Source organism: Armigeres subalbatus, chromosome 2, assembly GCF_024139115.2.
Source record: "Armigeres subalbatus isolate Guangzhou_Male chromosome 2, GZ_Asu_2, whole genome shotgun sequence".
Lineage (NCBI taxonomy): Eukaryota > Metazoa > Arthropoda > Insecta > Diptera > Culicidae > Armigeres > Armigeres subalbatus.
Window position 1 is genome coordinate 241,933,457 of NC_085140.1, and position 22,551 is coordinate 241,956,007.

Consider the following 22,551-nt stretch of genomic DNA (forward strand, 5'->3'; position numbering starts at 1 on the left):
ATTCTTTAAAAAGAAATTTGGAAGAATTCCACGTGAAAATTCAGTTTAAAAATCCGACTCAATACAAAATCCAGGGGAAACTCGTTATAAAAAAAAAATAATTTTAAATAATATTCTCTTGAATTCTAACCATTTGTATGTGAAAAAATTAACATTATTCCTCATCAGTAAAACAAGGAGATTATTGAATTTACAAACCTATTGGATTTTGAAATTTCTCGCTGATAATCATAATTTTAATATTGAAGACATTTTTAAACGACTATGAAGACCAGGCTTGTAAAATGTCATCTGCATGTCATTTGACTAATTTGTTCATAACTTTCTTCGGAAGCCAAATTTACTTCATAATTTTAGATGCACGCATAACGCTTGAGTAGTGCTATATTTTTGTCCAAAGGTACATTACTCTATAACATCTGAGGCTAGAGAGTGAAATCTATCCAAAATGACATGTGTCATTTGAATGACATTTTGCCTCCTAGGACTCAAATTAATTATCTACAGAAATCTCTTATTAGACAAAGTTGTAGACACATTTAAGCGCTATAAGTTCGTCATACTTGATAGTTGATAACTAACTACTGAACAAAGTTCTGGGAAAATTATGAAAAAGAATGCAAATGACATTTTACAACACTGATGAAGACATAAGGAAATATCATCTGGCATCCCTGGTAGTACTTTCCACTGACTCCGACAAGGTTCGAGTTCGTGATTGGTTGGCTGCCCCCGAGTCCAACGCGAAGTACTACTAATCTGTCATCAGTTTGAGGTTAGATACAGATGCTGCAGAACCTAATACTCACCACCGACAATCTTGCTATAATACCTCCTCCTGAAACATGCAATTTTAGAACAAAATGAAGATTTTCGACGAAAAATCTAGCTTTTATGGAGAGGTCATCAGATAAAAAATTTGAATTCAGCAACATGTTAGGTATCAATACGGAATGTGGAACCGTATCAATGTTTTATTGATGGATTTATTTGCCCCATTTTTTTAGATCCTTAGAAATTAGAAGATCCCTCCGAGCGAATCCACTGAATAACGCAAACACGCTCGGAAGGAGCAGGGTTGCCAGTTAGCTTTTTTTTACTTTTCCTCCTGCTTGGAATATACCAGAGTCAGATGGCATTTACCGCAGTAGTGACGATCTTCGTGGGCGGCCATGAAGACTCCGGCACCGCAGGTCTCGCTGGTGCACTCGCGACGCAGACGGTGGATCTTACCGTTTTCGTCGACCTACGGAAAAGGATAAAAGTAAATCACGTTAACTCACCGGAACTATCTGGATCAGAGAAGAACGTTACCTTGTAGTACTTGAGGACGGCGAGTTTGACCTTCTTCCTCTTGTGCTTGATCTTCTTGGGGGTGGAGTAATTCTTCTTCTTGCGCTTCTTGGCACCACCACGGAGACGCAGCACCAGATGAAGCGTCGACTCCTTCTGGATGTTGTAGTCAGACAGGGTGCGGCCATCTTCCAGCTGCTTGCCAGCGAAGATCAAACGCTGCTGATCTGGGGGGATTCCTTCCTTGTCCTGGATTTTGGCCTTGACATTCTCGATCGTATCGGACGGTTCGACCTCAAGGGTGATGGTCTTGCCCGTCAGGGTCTTGACGAAGATCTGCATCCTGGATGCCTGCGTATCGAAAAGAGGGATTTGTAGCAAACGTGCAAAGTTTTTGATTGCTTGTTTGTGCAGTTCTGTCAGACCTATACAATAAGTTATTTAGTCTACGAAGCGTCCACAAACGACGTAGCTTATTTGAGCTGGGAGGCCTTGCGATTTAGAGATGAAGCGTGTCGATAGGGGATTAAATGCTTATGCTTTTATCTACTTTTATCTTCTATTTGAACAATATGGCTCCGTTGAGCAAACATTTTGGATCATGAATGCATCGAATCTCATTTGGACAACCAACCAGGGATTGAACTTATCATTTCATTATCATTTAGTATTCAGCCAATAACTCATTCCAGAGGCGGAACTCCGAAAAGTGTTGTATGGCGGACTTCTAGCGCTATTTTTTCTTTACAACTTTGTATTGCTTTTCTCACCGAAGAATGGACTACCGTGCAAATTTATCGAAGTAACAAAACAAATGCTCACACGTCGAATTGTATAGAATTTAGCGAAAGCACAATCCAAAACATCATTCTTGCACCTTTTTTCAAACCCAAAAAAGCTCTTTCTTGCAGTAGAGACGTCATCCATATATGGAGAAACTGGTGGGAACATATTTTGGTGGGACAATATTTTCTGCATGGGAGTCGAACACGGGGCAAAATTTGCAATATCAGGGTACATTGTTCTATGTCTAATATTTACAGCGAAACGCTAGTATCATTTAATATAATAAATGATAATAACACTTATTATCATTTAGTATATGAGGTGATACTAGAGTTTCACGCTGTAAATATTAAACATAGAGCAATGTACCCTTAGACAAAGTTGTAAAGGGAAAATAGCGCAAGAAGTCCGCAATCAGGGAATCAATATTCGAGCAACGCCTCGAACAACAATATACTCTTTGTCATCAACAGAGTTTGTTACTGATAAACGCACTTCGCAACAAGCCTTTACCGGAACCCGAACCCAATATGACTAGGGTGACCATATGCAATTTTTCCAATGGAGGACAATTCTCCCGAATCGTAGCGAAAAAGGAGGACATTTTCGTTAAAAAGGAGGACATAAAAAATATCGATCGATTAAGAATATTATATTTGTTTGAAGTTTGCACACTAAAGTTTATTGGATGAAGATTTTGTAGGTCGAGGCAACCCAACAAACAATATCAATGCAAATAAGTGTACAAAATGGCATGTACATGCCTATATCGCCTCCCACTGGAACACTTATTTGCGAGCATATGCAACTTTGTTTTAGCTGGAAAACACGATATTTTCTTTTACTTTATTAACATTACATCTCCAGATGGAATATTATCATTAAATTGCATGTACCTTAGCTTCAACTTAGATTTTAGTTTCAACAATGAACAAATGCTGCATATTATTATGCTGGCATTTTCAGCATATTTGATTATTACATTGTCTTCGGCATTTACGTACAGACTGAAGCTTTGCATATCCACAGAATTTAACAAGTAAGGCTCATCATATACAATTCTGAGCATTAGATAGATCAATAGATCACTGAAAATATTTCATATTAGAAAGCATTAAACGCAAATGTGTGCAGCGTTCAATTTGCTAATGTTGTAGTATTGTTTATTAAAGAATAATTTCTACAGAAAATCCTATTAATTCAACTGTTTTCTCAAAATATCCAAAAAGGAGGACATTTCATTGCAAAAGGAGGACATCTGATTTTTATTGAAAAAGGAGGACATGTTCTCCTTTAGGATACCATATGGTCACCCTAAATATGACAAGAATAATTTCCATTGCATGCTCTGATATTTCCGAAAATACGATGCTATTTTCGTAGTCAGAGTTAGATTCTCGAATATTTTCATAAAAGCAAAAACTACGATAGCATAAAACCGAAATTTGCTGTAAAGATAATGCAAAATAATGGTATGAAAAATTAGCAACAAAATTGTTTTCTTTTTTGTTTCTGACAGAGATTTCCGGATCTTTGTCATTATTATCCCCGACAAAAACAAAGCTTTGTCGTTGATTCTCTTTTGTCGCTTGTTTCGCAAGCGCATCCAAGAAAAAAATATTCCCTGTCCGCAATACAACACTTTACGGAATTCCGCCTCTGGAATAAGTTATTGGCTAAATATATGATAATTAAATGATAATTTTCAATCCCTGTCACCAACTGTTGATCCTAAGCTCGAGAATAAGAACTTTGGTCATGCAGGATAAACTCTGGCTGCATTGTTTGTTCAATTGATTTAAAAAATACCTTCTATCGGGACCCCCTGATAATCACATTAACACATTTTAATTTAAATGATATTCATACCAACGGGGTTCAAATTAAAAACGGTCATATTACCGGGGGTCCACGGTACTTTGATTGAAAAGGATCCCTAATTGTCAGCCACGTTCGTGGCTGTACTAGGGAGTGAGTGCTAGTAATGGCCCCGTGCGTATAATGGACCCCCTGAACAAGAACCAAAGGTTAACGCTGGAATCAACGATTTCCTGCAAATTTCCATTGGATAAAGTTGCTTCACATATCAGGGTTGTTGATCCATGCAATTGTTTTGGCTTTGGATACTAAAATTAAGTTATATTAACTAATTTGTAAAAGTAAACACGTTAGAGGGTCCATTACTAGCACACAAAATGGAAATGGAACATGTAAATCAAATGAGGGGGGCCATAATACGTATGTAAACAAACTATATGTTGCGTATTATTATCAATTAACTATCAAATAACTTCTTCTTCTTCTATGGCTCTACATTCCAACTGGAACTTGGCCAAGCTTTTAAAATTAGTATTCTATTAGCATTTCCTCAGTTATTAATTGAAAGCTTTTCTATGCCCGCCATTGCATGAGTATGTATTTTGTGTGGCAAGTACAATGGATACACTATGCCCAGGGAATCGAGAATGTTTCCAACCCGAAAACACCCTAGACCGGACTGATAATCGAACTCGCCACCTCCGGATTGGCAATCCTACGCCTTTGTTCACAAGGCTACTGGAGACCCCATTGACATTGCATTCAATACTTATTGCTCATCTGTATTCAATAGAATCAAAGAGCGTCTGCTCTGAATGCGAAAAGTGAGATTTTTCCTTCTTTTAAATCACGCGATTACTCGGGATAATGCAAAATAGTTGATGATCCCTTCTTCAACAGTATGCCTTCTTCATTGTAAATATCAAGAAGTTCAGGTTGAAGTCCAGGTTTGACTTGCACAAAGAATATGAATATTGAAAATAAGATCATGTTTAGTGCGAAACAACCATTTTGCCAAATGAATTTATGCCATACAAAGTAGCCCCGTGTCCAACAATAGAAGGATTGTTTGCTGAAGAGCTGAAGAAGTGCTTGCTACCGTGTCGGAGGGTGAAAGGGAATAATTGAGATCGAAGACTTGGGAGACTTGACTATTCCGGAATTCACCCTGGACGCACTAAATAGAGATGGTTTTTGAAGTAAATGCTGGAAAGAGCTCCTAGTAAAGAACCATATATTTATTCTCATTGTTTTGCCTTTCTCGTACAATAAAGTTGTACCGAAAGGCTATCATTTCACTCCGAAAACGAACTTTTGATAGAAGCCTCTGAGACCCATATTGTTATAGGGGGAATGACGGCTTTGGCAGGTTTTGTTCTATTATTGGCAGGGGGGTTTTTTATGACTGATTATGCTCAAATTTGGCCTAAACATTCTTTGCATATCAAAGAATGTTGTGGCCACATTTCATAAAATTCGGTCGACAAAAACCCCCCTGCCAATAATAGAACAAAACCTGCCAAAGCCGTCTTTTCCCCTATACCAATCGACTCAGCTCGACAAACTGAGCACATGTCTGTCTGTCCGTGTGTATGTGTGTGCACAAAAGCTATAAAAACATTAGACAACTTTTCGTATAGTAATCCTTCACCGATTTTCTCGCAACAAGTTTTATTCGACAAAGCCTTGTTGATCACTATTGAATTTGATAACGATCGGTCATTGCGTTTAAAAGTTATGAAGAAAATGGTAAATTGGACCATATAAAGCCCATATAAGGTTGGTGTCTTGCGGTAAGACGCGCGGCTACAAAGCAAGACCATGCTGAGGGTGGCTGGGTTCGATTCCCGGTGCCGGTCTAGGCAATTTTCGGATTGGAAATTGTCTCGACTTCCCTGGGCATAAAAGTATCATCGTGTTAGCCTCATGATATACGGATGCAAAAATGGTAACCTGGCTTAGAAACCTCGGAGTTAATAACTGTGGAAGTGCTTAATGAACACTAAGCTAAGTGTGGGGATGTAATGCCAATAAGAAGAAGAAGAAGGTTGGTGTCTTAACTAAATGCGAGGAAGGCACCACCAACGGTAGGTGGATTAATCTGTTTTTTTTTAAATTTTCACCAAAAAACTTAATTGAACTTAATCAATTTCGAGTTGAGTTTCATATACAAATTAGTGTGAAGGGGGTTGCATCAAAATGCTATGATTAATAGGGAGGGAGTATCTGAATTTGTATTACGCTACGAAGGGGAAAGGGGATTAAAAATAGGCAAAAATATGCTACGTCATTTAAAGACGCTCCCCTATATGGGAATTGCTTCTGTTGGTGCAGGAGTTATAAGACCAATCTCTTTTTCATAGGAATTTATTTACCAAATGACTTAAACCTAACAAATTGAAGTTTTGTCCAATTGGACACATATCAAAACAACATTTTGTTTATGCTTTCAAGAAGCGTCGTAAACATGTATAAGTAATGTAAAATTACGATCAACTGCCATTATGATTTTCCATTAAAAAGTTAATCAATCTGACAGTTTGCAGTAAATATTCCTCACATAATTTTTCTAAAGCAATAAAATTTACGCGCCAGGATAAAAAAAAACTTTACTTGAGGAAATGTCGTGATTAAACTTCCAGATAAAATGTGAGTGTAATTATGCAAAGTTTATTGTGCACGTCTAAACGGAGAAAAGCATTTACCAATTTACATTTTATTTTCTATCTCTTTCTCTCTGATGTAGAATCTACACATTTATTAAAGTTCATCGAGATAGCTTAATCAATTGGACCACCATATTGAGACAATTTCGTTTCATTAAGACAAAACATATGAAACACTTACCTTCCGAGCAAAAAGCTATCCCATTATTGAATCACTTACATCCATCCCAATGAAAAGACGAAAAGCTATGTTATATAATGCAGTCCTTATATTTTTTAACACATCCATACACACTAATACGACGCAGCCTTACACACTAGAGCATACACTTAAGATGAGAACGAAAAAAATCAGGTCGATGGGCGCGAAATTCCTCGCAACTAAACTAACAGCACAGCGTTAATACATCCGTCGTTTTCCGGATTGTTCGTCACTTGGGCGTATTTACCCCAGACGACCTTACCGGACTGGGTCACCAGACCCAGCTCGGAGATGTTCACCTCGATCACAGTACCCTTCGTTATGACCCCCAGGCTGGTGTACATGGGCGAGGAAGGATTTTTCTTGACACCGATAATCGGCAGATGGAACGTCGCCTTCAGCTCTGGGTGGGTGACGTGAGCCTTGTTAAAACGCAGGGCCATCGGCCGGATAAACCTTTCGTACTTTGGCGGTTTCCGGGTGAAATTTTCCCCCACGTAGGTGACTTTCGTGACCATTCGCTTCCACGCTTTCCGCTTCGTTTTCCCGCTGCGAATGACCTTAAACACCTCGGAATCTGCCTGGGCGCGAACCTTCGGGATGGGCACGTCCCATTTGCCAGCTTTTTCCTTCCGTTTCTGCTTGATCATATTGGATAGCACCTTGGCGCTGGACTGCACACCACGATCCAACAGATACGCCGGAATGGCTCCATCTTCGACCTTTTCGGTGGTCTTCTTGACCTTTTTCTCTTCGTGTGCTTGGATTTTCTTCTTCATCTGGATCTTCTCGTTGCGTCGTTCTTTCTGGAACAGCTTGGCCTTGATGCCGCGCAGCTTTCTGGCCATGGCGGCCCGCTTCTTGGGCTCGCGAGCCTCCCGTTTCCGCTTGCGTTCCTCATAATCGAGCCGCCGGCCGTGCAGCTTGATATGGCGCTCAATGTACTCGTTCTGCGGCATTTTGGGGGCTGTGCAATGGTCCGGTCAGAGGCAGATCTACAATGGAATAATTGATGTTAGACATGGGGGTCGAAGTTAACGTGATTAGGTTTCACACAATGCGCACGAAGCAATCGGAATTACGGACGGATGGGAGCGAACGTTGAGCATTGTCTGATTTTTATTTGTAACTTGTCAAATATGTTATTGATACTCCATAGAAGTGGGACGCTCAATGACCGTCGACAAGTCGTTTTTTATCTGGGCCATGTATTTGACTAGGGTCGAGGAAAGTTTCGCAAGACCCCAGCTTCGATCAGGCCTATTTATTACACAATTGCATTCTTACATTTTGAGCATGATGAGATGATCATAGAAGCTAAATAATAATCTACAGACTACCGGTAACGTTTAGTAGATATCTTAGATATCGCGTGGACGTGTTTGGCCATAGCATGATATTTTTTTATTTAACAAATGTATTTAGTAGAACCGTAGGGGGATTGGTATATGTGTAACACTACACTGAGGATACTGGGTGTAAGATTTTCATACGACCAAACTTATGAGAATAATTCAAACGATTCATTGAAGCGTGTAGTGTAGTGTGATCACACGCCTTCTAATTACGACGTCCATGGTTCGAAACCAGGTTACATTTTTTTTCATAAGATTGTCGTATGAAACGCATTCCATGCAAATCGTATGAAAATCAATACATTTTCCTGTGGCGACATTTCAAAAGAGAATCGTATTGCAATTGGAATTTCTGAAAGAATTTTAGAAGGATTTTCTAAAAGAATATCCGATAAAATTCTAAAAGGAAAATCCGAAAAAGCTAAAAGAATTCCGTAAGAGAATTGGGTTGTTTAGCAAAGAAAAATATGAGTTTTTTATAGTTTAACATAAAGAGCATGCTTTGCTGATCTCCAACATCTTTTTATTTTGTTTGTAAACCTTTTATTTACATTTTTATACACACGCTCGTCCGGCTGAACTCAAAATTGGGTCGGTTTAACTCATATTCATAACTTCTTTTGAGACGTCAAACACTGAGTAAGCGAGATTTATTAATTTGAGTAACTGTCACTCAAATCAGAATAAAAAGGATAGAATACAAATTTGAGTTTACCAAGAAAATTTTAGAAAAATGGCGAAGTCCGAACATTTCACAAGTGAAAATCCATATTGGAGAAAATAAAGTTATTGAAAATACGTAAGTTGTGCCAACATTTATCAACATATTGCATGTTTTGCATAATTCTTGTATTATTCATTGCAGCCAGCTTCAGTTTAGGCCTCAGGTTATTTACTTATGTGCTTAAAATGAAGAGAAAGATTGGTCAAGTGAGGTGAGTTTCTCCATGTTTCATATTATAATGATTATAAGAATTTCTTCTTCTGAATTCTTATTTTTACAGTTAGTCTAGCGGCTTGAAGAATCTGGACGACTTCATCGGGAAAATCCGATGTCACTGGAGGACGCGGTCCAAGACCGATGAAGACTTGCCAGATCCTCAGCGCAAAACCCTGGTAATGCAGGATTGGAACCCGAAACATCCTCCTTATCTTCCCCGTAGCCTTCGAGAGTAAGAAGTACGAGTGAAGTATGGCCAGTTGGATAGCTCCGCAGACGCCGTGCTGAATTTCATTCGACATAATTATAATTGTTATTGCAACCGAGATTGTAACTATGTATGACCACTGTTGAGCATGTAAATAAAATGTTTTCAATTTCTATTTTTATTTTTTCGGTTTTTAAGAAAAAAAAAAATACTGGTTTGACAAACTCAATTTCATAAATATACGTTTTTATGAAAATGAGTAGATGTAACTCAAAATAAAATATCTGACAACGTGACTCAAAATTGAGTTCATGGCCTTGAACTCAATTTTGTCTTGAGCCAGTTTTTACGATTTTGAGTTAAACTGACCCAAATTTGAGTCGAGTCAGACGAGCGTGCAGCAAACAATAAGCCATTTTAATCGATAGAATAACACTAACATTCATACAATTACAGTTGGCCCATCACGCTCGTCCGGCTGAACTCAAATTTGGGTCGATTTAACTCAAATTCATAACTTCTTCTGAGACGTCAAACGCTGAGTAAACGAGATTTATGAATTTGGGTAACTGCCACTCAAAATAATATAAAAAAGCTAAATTGCAAAACTGAGTTCACTGAGAAAAAATGGCGAAATCCAAACCACATTCTAAACGCTTTATATGGGTGACAATCTTTAGTGGAAAAATAGTAATCAAAAGTACGTAAGTTTAGCCAACATTTGTCAGTATCTTTTATGTTTCTCATATTTTTCGTCATTATTTTCTGCAGGTTCAATTAATTATATATGCTTCTTCTTCAATGGCTCTACATTCCAACTGGAAATTGGCCTGCATTTCAACTTTGTGTTCTATTAGCATGTCCAGTTATTAATTTGCAAATATGGCTAGAAGCAGTCATCTCTGCTTATGCGGTAAGTTACTGACATGTTTCATATTCATTAAATAAATTAAAATAATTATTTCTTTTGATTTTGATCTGCAGAGTTATTTTGGAAATTTCCGTTTGGCGACTTAGAGAAATTTAAAGGAAATTTCTAGACTGAAAGACTTAATCGGGAAAACCCAGTGTTACTGGAGGACGTTGACTAAGACTGGTGCAGGCTTGCAAGATGTTCGGCGTGAATCCGTGACAATGCAGGACTGGAGCCTGAAATATCATCCTCAAAATTCTGCTAAATCGTTGCCGAGTTTCACTCGAAATCATTATAATATTCAATTTATGTATATGCATTAACTGTTAAACATGTAAATAAAACGTTTTTCATTTTTATTTTGTTTTATTCTGTTGTTTGATAAAAAATTAATAATGAAAAATTTTTTTTTTGGTTTGACGAACTCAATTTCATAAATATTCGATTTTATGAAATTGAGTAGATATAACTCAAAATAAAATATCTGACACCATGACTCAAAATTGAGTTCAAGGCCATGAACTCAATTTTGTCTTGAGCCAGTTTTTCCGATTTTGAGTTAAACTGACCCAAATTTGAGTTCAGCTGGGTGAGCGTGATGCAGCATAAGAACAAATTTTTAGTCCCATATGAATTTAAAATGCAAATTTAAAATAGTTCTGGGGCTCCAAAAATTCTGAAAAATTAGGGTTAGGCTCAGTTTTTTATGCAGTTTTAGAATATGTCAAAACATATATAGGGGTGATCGGGGCAATATGGGCCACCTAAGGAAATCGTTCTGAAAAGCGCTGAAAAGCTCAAAACAACATCGTTCAAATGTAGTTGACTTATACTAGGGAATGTTACATTTCATATTACGTCGATGAATGACGAAAAAAGCGTTTAGAAATTCTTGGAATGCACATTTGAAAATGTATTGATTTCAATGTGTGTTCCCGACTATACGGGGCAATATGAGCCACCATTTGGGGCAGTATGGGCCACCCATCCAAAACGTTTATTTAGGCGAAAAAAGTATCGTAATATGGGAGAATATTATATTCCTACAACAGTTGTGAGTATTTCATATCAAATAAAGTTAAAAAGCCACACAACATCGGACTGAACCGATTTTGCACTCTTTACAGTTTGCACAGCCACATTTCAAATGGTCAATAATCATTTTTTCTGTTTCGATCGCAGTAATGCGCTGTTGTAATTTTTCCGTAATGAACATTACATATGATAATATTCTTGTATTTGACTACTGAAATTTGAACTTTTTCGCATTTTAAGGCCTGATATCTTGCTCTGTGCAGGTATGCCCATATTGCCCCATAGAGACTGGTTTTGGGAAAAAAAGTTTTTTGATAAATTCAGATTTGTATCAATACAAACATGTGTGCACAATATTCAATTTTAATATATCTTTTGATTGTGGTGTATTTTTGACCTGTATTTTAATCTGTTTTGTGTCAAAACCTTATTTATAAACTTCAAATCTTATAATAATTTTGCCTATGCAGCGAAAATGTACATTTTCATTATTTTCATGTTTGAATTGAATTTTAATGCGGTTTTCACGTTGATGCGTATGTGGAGCATCCTCTTAAAGATCATAAAACTTTTACATGATAAAACTTGTCAATAAGCTTAAAATCAGGGTGGCTCATATTGCCCCGTATGTTCATATTGCCCCTACTGCCCCTACCCCTAAACAACCCAATTCTAGAAATGCACAGGGAAAAAAATCAAAATAAATAACTGAAGAAGTTTATGAAGGATTTCACTATTTTTTACAATTCCTGTTTTTCTTTAGAATTTATTTCAGAAATTCTTTTAAAATTATTTCAGTTGAAATTTCTTAAGGAAATTCTAAATGAATTTTCGTAGGAATTTTAAAAAGTGTTTTGGAATGAATTTGCAATTGGAATTTCTGAAAGAATTTTAGAAGGATTTTCTAAAGGAATATCCGATAAAATTCTAAAAGGAAAATCCAAAAAAAGTTAAAAGAATTCCGTAAGAGAATTCTAGAAATGTACAGGGAAGAAAATTCCAAATAAATAACTGAAGAAATTTATGAAGGATTTCATAAAGGAATTTTTCAATTTATCTCTAAATAATCTTGCCATCTTGCCTCAGTTCAATTCCGCCAGTGTTTAAGCCCACAATAAACAAATTCTTCTTCTATGCTTGGAAAAGAAAGTGAATTAAACGACAGAAAACCTTATGGGCTGGTTCTATTTCAGTTCACCCTTTAAGCATTACTTTACACATGTTAATCAAAAAATCCTAATTGTAAATAGTTTTGAAAAAAATTAATAGCAAATTTAGTAACCCAAGTAACCATTAGCACTATATTACGCCAAACCACCATATAGGGCTATTATACGGCTATTTAAAAACTTATAAGCATTAAAATAGCACTATATGGCCGATTTGGCGGAATCTAGTGCTTATTGGTTACTTGGGAATAGCAATCCCATGATGTTTTTTGACATTTCCCATCACTGCTCCGGAGTGGAAAAAATCCTGAATCGAACCAGGTCCATAATCATATATGCGACTCTGCGGGTATGTCTAGAAGTTGTGTACAACCAAGGATGTTTTCGTTCATTGAGTAGGGCCGGAGCTGATGTATATCCTTTTTTTATAGCTTGAGCTTGAGCTGACTGCTCGTAGTTGCTACTCCAATATGACCAGATCAGCTGTTCTAGCACAGGGAACCAACAGATGTTTGCTTGGGACTAGCACACATCTTCAATGTACAAGTACTGGTGATCTCATTTGTTAGGTCATACTGGCGCCTGCCACGTCAGAATGCAAGTCAATGTAGGGAAGGGGGAGGAAATGATTATGCAACCACTCACCACCCACTGCAAGCCGAATATACCTCTGCACTTGCCACGAGTTCATTCGGAATTTGTTGGAATTTTTGGGTTAGGTTCGAGAGGCAGAGGTACGTCTTGGTTAACGAGCTGCCAATGTGATAGATAGGAGAAGCCAACTGATGGCATTTCTAATTGAATGTAGGAAACGAGCTCTATCTATAGTTCATTTCCAATTCTAGCAGATTACTGTTAGAAAACTCATGTTAAAGGTATAGGAATAATAATGGAAATGGTATGGAAGTCCATTTCCAGTTCTAGCGATTGCTAGAACATGAGAAATATAGAGAAAGATACAAAGTAGGAGAATGGAACGGACCTGGGATTGAACCCACGACCTCCTGCTTATGAGGCAGAAGCAGTAGCCATATGACTACCAAGCCCGCTTTCACTGATGTATATCCTTTTTTTATACTGTAAAAATTCGTATACAGGAGTTTTTGGGTTGGGGTAGATAGATTCTTATGATGGTTTGAGACCCCTCCTCCCACTGGAAGGCTCCCATGCAAATGAAACACAAATTTCTCCCTAACTCTAAAACTAATTAAGCAAAAGAAACCACATTTGGCATTTGGAGGTTTTTGAAAACCTAGCAGCCAAGGTACCGGTACCAGAGCATAAAATATTCACTTTCATGAAGCACATTCACTTCGACTTTTGACATTCGTGTTTTGATTATTCAAAACATAGAATGACTTACTCAGTTTACTTCTTCATAAATTCATTCAATTGAGCCGAATATGAATATGTTTAGAAGTGAAGTGACAAAGAGGCCGATGGGCTTCATAAAAAAATAATCGATTATTTAAATCTCTCACCGGTACTATAAGTGTCAAACGGCCAAGTTATAGCCTATTGTGATTACGTCATTTATGATTATAAATATCATGATAAACAACAACCTGATGCCATCCCCATACATTCAATTTTCTTTCTCAGGTTTTTACACGATATTTATTACGATAAATAATCTAATCGTAATCTGAATAGGCTATTAAGCTTATACTAATGACACACTGATGGTATTCGTACCATGGTACAAGTTGTACCACAGGTGTGTCGCCTTGTACCATGCTGGTACAACGTGGAAAACCATGGTACAATATGTACTAGGGTATATAACCGTGGTATACCACGGTCCTTGTACCACCAGTGTGTCTTTAGTATTATTGAAGCATATTTTGGCAGAATAATTTCAATGGTTGCAGCGCCACTAGCGTTCTATTACTGCTTTACTGTAAAAACCTTCGGAAAATGCTTCGAATTTTCTTTTGAGATTCCTTGGGATTTTTTGGGAACTCATTCAGAAGAATCTTGAGGAAAACTTTAGAAAACAGCTGGAGGAGTTTTTCCGGATTGTTTACTTTTAAGAATTATTTGAAAAATCTTCGAGAATACCTTTAGAAACTCCTTTGAAAAAATCTATTCGGGATTCCTTCGGCTGTTCTTTCAAGAATTTCTTCAGCAAAAACTCTTCACAAATCACTATTTATTGAAGAAACCATACGTAAAATCGTCCGGAAATTCGTTTTGAAATTCTTCCGGGAATTCTTTTTGGTTTTTATTCTGGAAATTCCTCCAGAAATAATTTATAAAATTGCTAATCATTCTTATAGACACTCTCCTAGTGATTTTTTTGAAAAATTCCTTGGAAAACTGATCTCGAAATTCCTTCGGAAGTTCCTCCAGGAATTGCTTTGAAAAATCCTGACTAATTTAGTATTTTTTAATATATTCATAAAGAATTTCCGAGGGAATACTCAAAAGAATTTACAAAGTAATCCCTAATTGATTTCCCGAATAAATTCCTAGATATTACCAAGAATAGCTTCGGAAATTCTCCAGGAATTCTTTTGAAGAAGGCAAAAAGTTTTTTGCGGAATAACGATCCATTAACGTTTACTACATTTTCAATGAATTTGATTGGTATATTTTGAATTTCACTCATGATCACCGGGTATTGAAATTTCCCTGATTATGTCAGGAATTCCCTGATAATTCCAGGTATTTTCCAGGTGGGGAGAAATTCTCTGATAATTCCAGGTTTTCCAGGTAGTAGAAACCCTGAGTAAATAATGGTAGTAAACTGTAGTAAATGCTCAAGTTCGAATGTAGCATATCGGGACCGATTTGCGATTTAGGCGTAACTTATTTTGTAAACAAACATTGTTTGTTTGTTTTTTATCGAGCACCCTTCGCTGATCTTTAATCAGTGTGTTCGTCTCAACTACTTCCAATCGTCCTGGAAGTCAGCAAAAATTATTCTCATCTGGAAGCCAGGGAAGTATCCTCCTCTCCCAACGGTTATCTAAGTTGTTTGAAAAATCAATAACCGACACTTGACACTTGAGTCAGCCGAACAAAACAACATCTTGCACGAGAAACAGTTCGGTTTCCGTGCACCAGTTGACCCCCAGTTTACCAACTTCCTTAGATAGAACAAGTTTGGTCTTTAAAACCTCCGCCATGATCTAACTAGATGTATATATTATGTATATTAACTACAGTGTTGACCCGATTTGGTCTACCCCCGATTTTATCACGTTTTCGACCCGATTTTGTCACCCAAAAAAAAAATTGTCATTCTTTTTAATTTCGTAAATAATTCCACAAACAACATTGATTTTCATGAAATATCTTTCACCGCCTGCAGATCATTACGAACGACTTCTGAATACCTGGGAAATATTATGTAAGCAATTTTGACAAGAAATAAAGGGTACCGTTCACGAATTGGCAAGGCATAAAATGATTCATATTTGTGAAATGAATTTAAAAAATTGGAAATATTTTTTTCCGATTTTGTCACATATCCTGATTTATCACTCCAAAATTCAACAGGGGAGTGATAAAATCAGGATGTTACTGTATAACGTTATAATATACCCAGCTATCTGGTGAAAATCATCTTATTGACAATTAAAAAGTCTAGTCAAGTACGAGTCACTTACGACGACATTACTGTTGAGGTTGAAATACGTATCTGTAAAATAACAATCTAGCGGTGGACTTGGAATAATACTAATTCGTTTTATGCCAAGTGAACAATTGTTATCTTTCGCCCAGGACATTCCGGGTCTCAATCAGTGGAGTTAGTGCCAATGTGCACCATCGCCGCTGGCACTTCCAGAGGGCGGCATTCTGTCTTTGTTCGCAGATGACATATCTCTCGACTACAAAGTGATCAGAGCGCCAGTGGCAAAACTTCAAGCCTGTCGTATGTCCAGCTGTAAGATCTGTATCAAGGCGGTGAGGACTCAGTCATCATCCCCTCCATTCGAGATCCCTCAAACATGTTCCGCCTGAGAACTGTACAATCTCAATGGAACGATAGTCATTATAAGAGTCCTTGAAAAATAAGCTTGCAATCCACAATCAAATCATCCTCCCCGTTTTCTAATGCGGCATGACAATCTGGAAGATCTGCGCAAAAACTCATCATCTGAAACTAAATCGAGTTTAAAACAAGTTCCTGATGATGATCCTTAACATTCCTCCTGGGATACGCTGCGCCGGTTTACGTCGGTACTTTTTATGCAGACCTGACGAAAGATGGTGCAAGCAGTGATTATGACGATTAGCTCTGTGCAGGGTTTGCAGCAATCGCTCTCAATGGATAACGAATAACAGTAAAAGATATGCTCATGATGTACTTCATCTATAGGCACGTTCCAAAGAGAGTTCCTAATAACATTTCGCGACCTCCCTGGCAAGGATGTTATCGATCATTTAGTAATTTGTGTTCAATCATTTAGTAGTGTCAAAGAATCTGGTCTGCCATCTTCAATGCAGTTCAACGGTGAAACTGCGTCTACCCCATCGGAGCTCTGTGGACTATTCGCTGAAAAATTTGCCAGTGTCTTCAGCGATAAGCGTATTAGTGCTGACCAAGTCAGACTCGCAGCTAGCAACGTTCCATTAAGCAGCCAAACATTAGGCGTGTTAGATGTCGACGTTGACGCTATATCTAGGGCCGTCATATAAGCAGTTAACCCTTTATAAGGCAGACGAATCTAAACAATAAATTAACAAAAACAACAATAGGACACAATTTTGACATGGTATTAAACTCAAATGTATGTTTGTTATACATTAAACAGTTCAGAAACATTGAAAAATTGGTGGCAATATAGTTGCCACTGCCCGCCAAGCGGTAAAACATTGGTGGCAATATAGTTGCCACTGCCCACGAAGCGGGACAACATTGGTGGCAATATAGTTGCCACTGCCCGGCAAGCGGGAAAACAGGCAACAACAAAAATATAAAAAGATTTTTAAAAATTTGGTTTTACGTAGAACCAGTCAAATCAAAGTACGTTACATTTTTTGGTGAAGAGTGCTAGTCAGAAAACGCATTATAAGTGAAAAAATTTCGCGTTTTTCTCCCAAGGGCCCTTGGGAAAAACACAATTTCGTCAAAATCCAAAAACCAAATATACAGAAAGGCAAAGCTTTTTTCACGCTAATCACGTAGTAATCTAACACAGGAGATTCAAAATAATTGATATCAACGGGAAAAAATTTATCTTTGTCGTTTTTTTGACGAATTATAACTGAAAATCCTTCTTCCACTCGAAACTTACGATCTGTTCGTAAAAAAACTGTTCTCAAATTGACATTTCAATTTTTTTATGGCTCAAATTCATCTGGGGTGTTACTAGGAAGCAAATAAAGTCACTACATGTAAAATAATAAGTAGAGCTCTTGTTAATAAATAGAAAAACATATTATTTGTTGGTGGCAATATAGTTGCCACTGCCTTATAAAGGGTTAATAATGAAGTGAATTCAAGCCTTCTTATGTACCACATTGATCAAAATGCTCGAAACGGTGGGTGCAGTTGACCTCCACAAATGTCAAATCAGAGACTAACCCGCAGTCGAGCTGGCGGCCATTACCGCTTGCGGAAAACTGGATATTACGGCTCTTGCAAACGCAATATAGCGAATAAACCAACCAAACTTATATGGTTCAACACACCATTTGCTTCATAACTTTTCAACGCATTGAGCGATCGTGATTAAATTCAATAGTGATCAACTAGGGTTTGTCCAAGTCGAATGCAACTTGTTGCTAGAAAATCGGTGAGCAATTACTATATGAAAAAGTGGCTAATGTTTTTCGTATTTCGTGTGTACACACATACACACACGGACTAACAGACATTTGTTTAGTTCGACGAGCTGAGTCCATTGGTATGTAACATCATGGGTCTCCGCGACTTCTATAAAAAGTTCTATTTTGGAGTCAAACGATAGCCTTTCGTACTGTTGTACAAGGCAAAAAAGTACCTAAAATTAGGTACTTTTTTCCGTGTAATAAGCACATCTCTTCCATCTACTGACGAAATGATTGAAACTTGATGTAAGAATCTTGGCTTCAATACACTGAGGATACTGGTCGTAGGATTTTCATACGACCAAACTTATGCGAATGTTTCATTATAATTCAACTATGAAAAAATTAAGATCATATTTCAGTCAAATCTATCTTTTTAGTGGATATATCCAACAAGTGGATTCTTCGAAGCGTCGATAGGCGTGTAGTGTAAACACACACCTCTTAATCACGACGTCCATGGTTCGAAACCATAAGTTATTTTTTTTTAAACGAACTCAAAAATTTTCATGAGACTGTCGTATGACATGCATCCCATTAGTGAATCGTATGAAAATCGATACATTTTCTTGTGGCGAAATTTCAAAAGAGAATCATATGATGGTCTTACGTTCAGTATCCCTAGTGAAGGCATCTTTGTTAGGGACTATTTAGCAGAGTTCGTAAAAAACTCCTTTCAAGATAATATTTCAAGTTAGAAAATCAAGAAATGAAGAAATTCTGAAGAAATTGTTTTTTCTTAAAAAAAAACTACCTCCTACTTTTACGACCTTATTGTTGTATTTATGAATATTGAATCCTATAGAATTATTTTTCTTTGAATTTTCTTCTCGAAGAAATTGTGGTAAATTAGTCTTTTAATTTGTGATTTGATTAATAGAATAACTCTCATCAAATGCAATGATTTGATGAGTTTTTTTGTCTTTATTATCGACACTTTGATGAGAGTTAATTCGATTAATCATACCACAAAAAAGACTAACTTACTACAATTTCTTTGAAAAGAGAATTTAACAACAATTAATTCTAAAGGATTCAACATTCAGAATATACGTTTGCAAATTGCAAAAAAAAAACATAATTTCCATACCACGAACTGTATTAATTCCTAATAAAACTACTCTGCCCATAAATTCATAACAGTCCCAGGGACTGGGACCAGAAATAGGTAATGGGTATGGGCAGTACTTATCAGATACAAAAATATTGTTTTTTTGCCTTACTTGAACTGACAATTATTTTTATCTATAAGCTATAACGTGTAAAATACATTTTCTGAAGCTTTTGATTTCAAAATTATTAATTTCCTTTTTTACAAAGGAACCGATCCATCTTTGAACGGTAAATTGTCATCCCAATCATGCTCATAAGAATGCAATACGTAATTTTTGTGTGTACTTACGGTCAACCTTCGTCTGAAAGAATGATCTTTTAGGTTAGGATCGCTACAATGCTTTCGATTCGCTCCGCTCCAATCTATAACATACTCCTTTTTAAAGTTATTTATTGCTTTGTGTCTCAACGAATTGACGAAACCTAAAATGAAATCAATGTTACTCAAACAAGAAAACATTCCCACAGACTTTACACTGGATTTTGAGAGGGTTTATAATAGGAACACAGAATACAGAACAGTGAAGCAGTCGCTGAATCTTCAGAGGCACGATCGCCGCAAAGAAAACTAAAACCTGTTTCGTGTGGCCATGGCAGTTGCCTTCTTTGAACCGTCCATCAAACATTCGGTCGGGGTCTTGCCTGGCGCTTCCACCCATCAGTGAGAACCAACTCTGCACTAATAACAACACTCGTCGACTGTCTCATCGGTTCGCTTCAAAAAAGTCCAACACACCCGACACATTCGTTTTACAAAATTTTAGTTCTTTGGGGATCTGCTTCTGAATATTCGACGTGTTTCACTTAGCATAAAAAAGATACCCAATCAAATGAGAAAGTTTGGAATGTTTTCTTAGTTTTGATGATTGCAATACTCACCGCTTATGTGCCAAGAAAGTAAAGGGACAAAGAACAGAACTTCTAGAAACCGAATTTGACTGGGATTTTCGCGGAACACAATCAATTTTAATCGCTCTTTTTTATAAAAGATCCCCAACACATCATCGTATTCTTCACAGAACCCCAAGAAGCTTCACTTTTCTTATGAATTTCACCACCGTTCGAAACGTTTTCCCACTATCAGGCAGCCCCGATCCGTTTACATGTGCCTTGTTTACACCGCAAATTTTCAATCACCAAAATTCGGCTGAATTGCCCTGGATCCGTCTCGAGATTTACCTTTCCCGCAACGGAGCACCGTTTTCTTAAAACTTATCAACTTATATCCAGGTAAAAACTGCACAAACTCACAAAAATTCCGGAAAATTGCCGACAGCAACACCGAAACTCACCTTACTCTGACACCATTCACAAAGTAAAAGAAATAGGAAATGGTTGTGCAGCGCCTCCAGTGGCAAGACCCATCAAATGACGTCTACGAGCGGAAGTGACGGCAACTTCACGTTCGTCGATGCCCATGCAGTCATCAAGCGCAACGATGCCAGATTTCGATTTTCATAAATAGGTATCATTCGAGCAGTTGGCCAAAAGATATTTTAGTTATTGCCGATTTCACCAATTTTTGTCGGTTTCCTTGGTAACAAAACGCGCCGACCATTTTTTAGGCACTATCAAAATCGTCGCCAACATCTTTATTCTAAAATTATGTTAGTTTTATTAGAAAATAATGTCAAAATAATGTCAATTTTTCATTAAAAACAGGGCTCAATTTTGGGAAATAATGTGATTATTGAGTATATAAAATTTTGTTCACAGTTGATTTTACAGATCTTATGGCCATTTCTGCTGGCGACGATTTTGGCGATTTTTCAAATCGTCGCGGCCGATAAGGTGGGAAATTGATAATATTTATGTGTAGATTGTGATTTGCCCGCTTCTTTTCCTCACACCCACTCTCATTTCGAGTTGATCGATTTTTGTTACTGAAATTTACCCAATTATAACCCATTACTCGTTAGTCATATGTAAGCGTGTACACTAAATCGATTCCCGCCATGATTTGACGTCTATTTGTTTTCAGATTGAGCACTCACACACAAATATTATACACGGAAAATCAAACTTTTTTGAGTGTATTGAGTGTGAGAAAAAGATGACTGTGAGAAAAAAAATCTCGCAGAACTCTTATAAAGTGCAAAAAGCGCAATATTTACTAGATAAAGATTGTCGCTTCGGTTCCCTTTGTTCTGCTGTCCGAAACATGTGTGGTACATACCTGTCAAATCGTATGGATTTTCCTTCTTTGACATTTAGCTCCCCTATCCTCGCCAGCAAAAGATGTTCCGGACAGCGACGACAGCGACAATCTATATCTAGTAACTAAAATATCTTTTAGTTGGCCGGTCGCAATGCACGGTTAGATGACTTTACCCATTAATGGGTACTATGTTATTGTTGATATTATTCCCACCGAGAAAAATTCACCCATTTTCTTGAAAAAGCGCCACTACCCATTAAAATGGTTGTTAAGCAGAGAAAAATATGAGGTTTTTTATAGTTTAACATAAAGAGCATGCTTTTCTGATCTCCAACATATTTTTATTTTGCTTGTAAACCTTTTATTTTCATTTTTGTATAGCAAACAATACACGGTCGTTTACGAAAACCCATTAATGGGTGAAAAAACCCCCATTTTCGCTAGAAGTGTCTCTCCCCATTTAATGGGTAAATCCGATAGAGCGTCTTGACATCAGTGTTTGTACATCTAGTTTTCACTGGAAATAATGCATATGGCGTCTCATATCAAGATTTGCTATATCAAGTGATATAGCTCATAATCTGAACGTACTATTATTGTCGCGCTTATCTTTTTCTAGACTTTCGCGGCGGTCTTACTCTCGCAGGCTCGACTGCGAAGGTAGACGTCAAGATAGCCGCCGGGTTAAAAGATAGGGAAAATTTTCCCTCTCAAAACAAAACCACGTGCTTTTCGCCAAATGACAGCAGTACTCGATTGTATTAGTGAGAGGCAACCGGAGTCACTGAGTACATGGAGAGTGTTTATCATGACAAGTGCATACGGTGGGTAAGATTTTTATTGACTCTGTCGTGTTTAGTGACTGTTGCGATTACCTGAGAAGCAGCCAGCAGGACGCCGCAGTATTCTACACTGAGCTTATTTTCCATCTAAATTCTATGTGCAACGCACATAGGGTAAAGTGACCAATAGTGGACCCCCAACCAATAGTGGACCCTTTAGCCATTTTTGCATTATTACTGCACAATGTCAACATTTTGCTATGAAATTCTATCGGGAGAACCTACCTTACAGTCCTATGATTTGATTACATGCGTTGGAAATGCTATGGAAA

General features: G+C 37.3%; 2 protein-coding genes across 6 annotated transcripts; both read right to left on the minus strand.

The window, feature by feature from the left end:
- Positions 1–936: 936 nt before the first annotated feature.
- On the minus strand, positions 937–20,700 carry LOC134212001 (ubiquitin-ribosomal protein eS31 fusion protein). Of its 2 annotated transcripts, none has more exons than XM_062689459.1 (3): positions 20,572–20,700; positions 1,315–1,644; positions 937–1,246 (listed from the first exon to the last, which is right to left on the minus strand). In XM_062689459.1, the coding sequence occupies exons 2-3, from the start codon at positions 1,633–1,635 to the stop codon at positions 1,097–1,099; spliced, it is 471 nt and encodes a 156-aa protein (XP_062545443.1). In that variant the 5' UTR covers positions 1,636–1,644; positions 20,572–20,700; the 3' UTR covers positions 937–1,096. The 2 variants fall into 2 exon arrangements, with proteins under 2 accessions (XP_062545443.1, XP_062545444.1); XM_062689460.1 differs by having other exon boundaries at positions 20,459–20,585.
- On the minus strand, positions 6,811–20,682 carry LOC134211999 (ribosome biogenesis protein NSA2 homolog). Of its 4 annotated transcripts, none has more exons than XM_062689455.1 (2): positions 20,572–20,682; positions 6,811–7,760 (listed from the first exon to the last, which is right to left on the minus strand). In XM_062689455.1, the coding sequence occupies exon 2, from the start codon at positions 7,722–7,724 to the stop codon at positions 6,945–6,947; it is 780 nt and encodes a 259-aa protein (XP_062545439.1). In that variant the 5' UTR covers positions 7,725–7,760; positions 20,572–20,682; the 3' UTR covers positions 6,811–6,944. The 4 variants fall into 4 exon arrangements, with proteins under 4 accessions (XP_062545439.1, XP_062545442.1, XP_062545441.1 ...); XM_062689458.1 differs by having other exon boundaries at positions 20,459–20,576; XM_062689457.1 differs by lacking the exon at positions 20,572–20,682 and adding an exon at positions 20,159–20,421.
- Positions 20,701–22,551: the final 1,851 nt, after the last annotated feature.

Bases quoted from the DNA above. Each gene is read 5' to 3' on its own strand.
- LOC134212001 (XM_062689459.1), bottom strand. From the start codon at position 1,635: ATGCAGATCTTCGTCAAGACCCTGACGGGCAAGACCATCACCCTTGAG. The intron at 1,247-1,314 runs GTAACGTTCTTC...CCTTTTCCGTAG, and splicing joins CCGTCCTCAAGTACTACAAG to GTCGACGAAAACGGTAAGAT.
- LOC134211999 (XM_062689455.1), bottom strand. From the start codon at position 7,724: ATGCCGCAGAACGAGTACATTGAGCGCCATATCAAGCTGCACGGCCGG.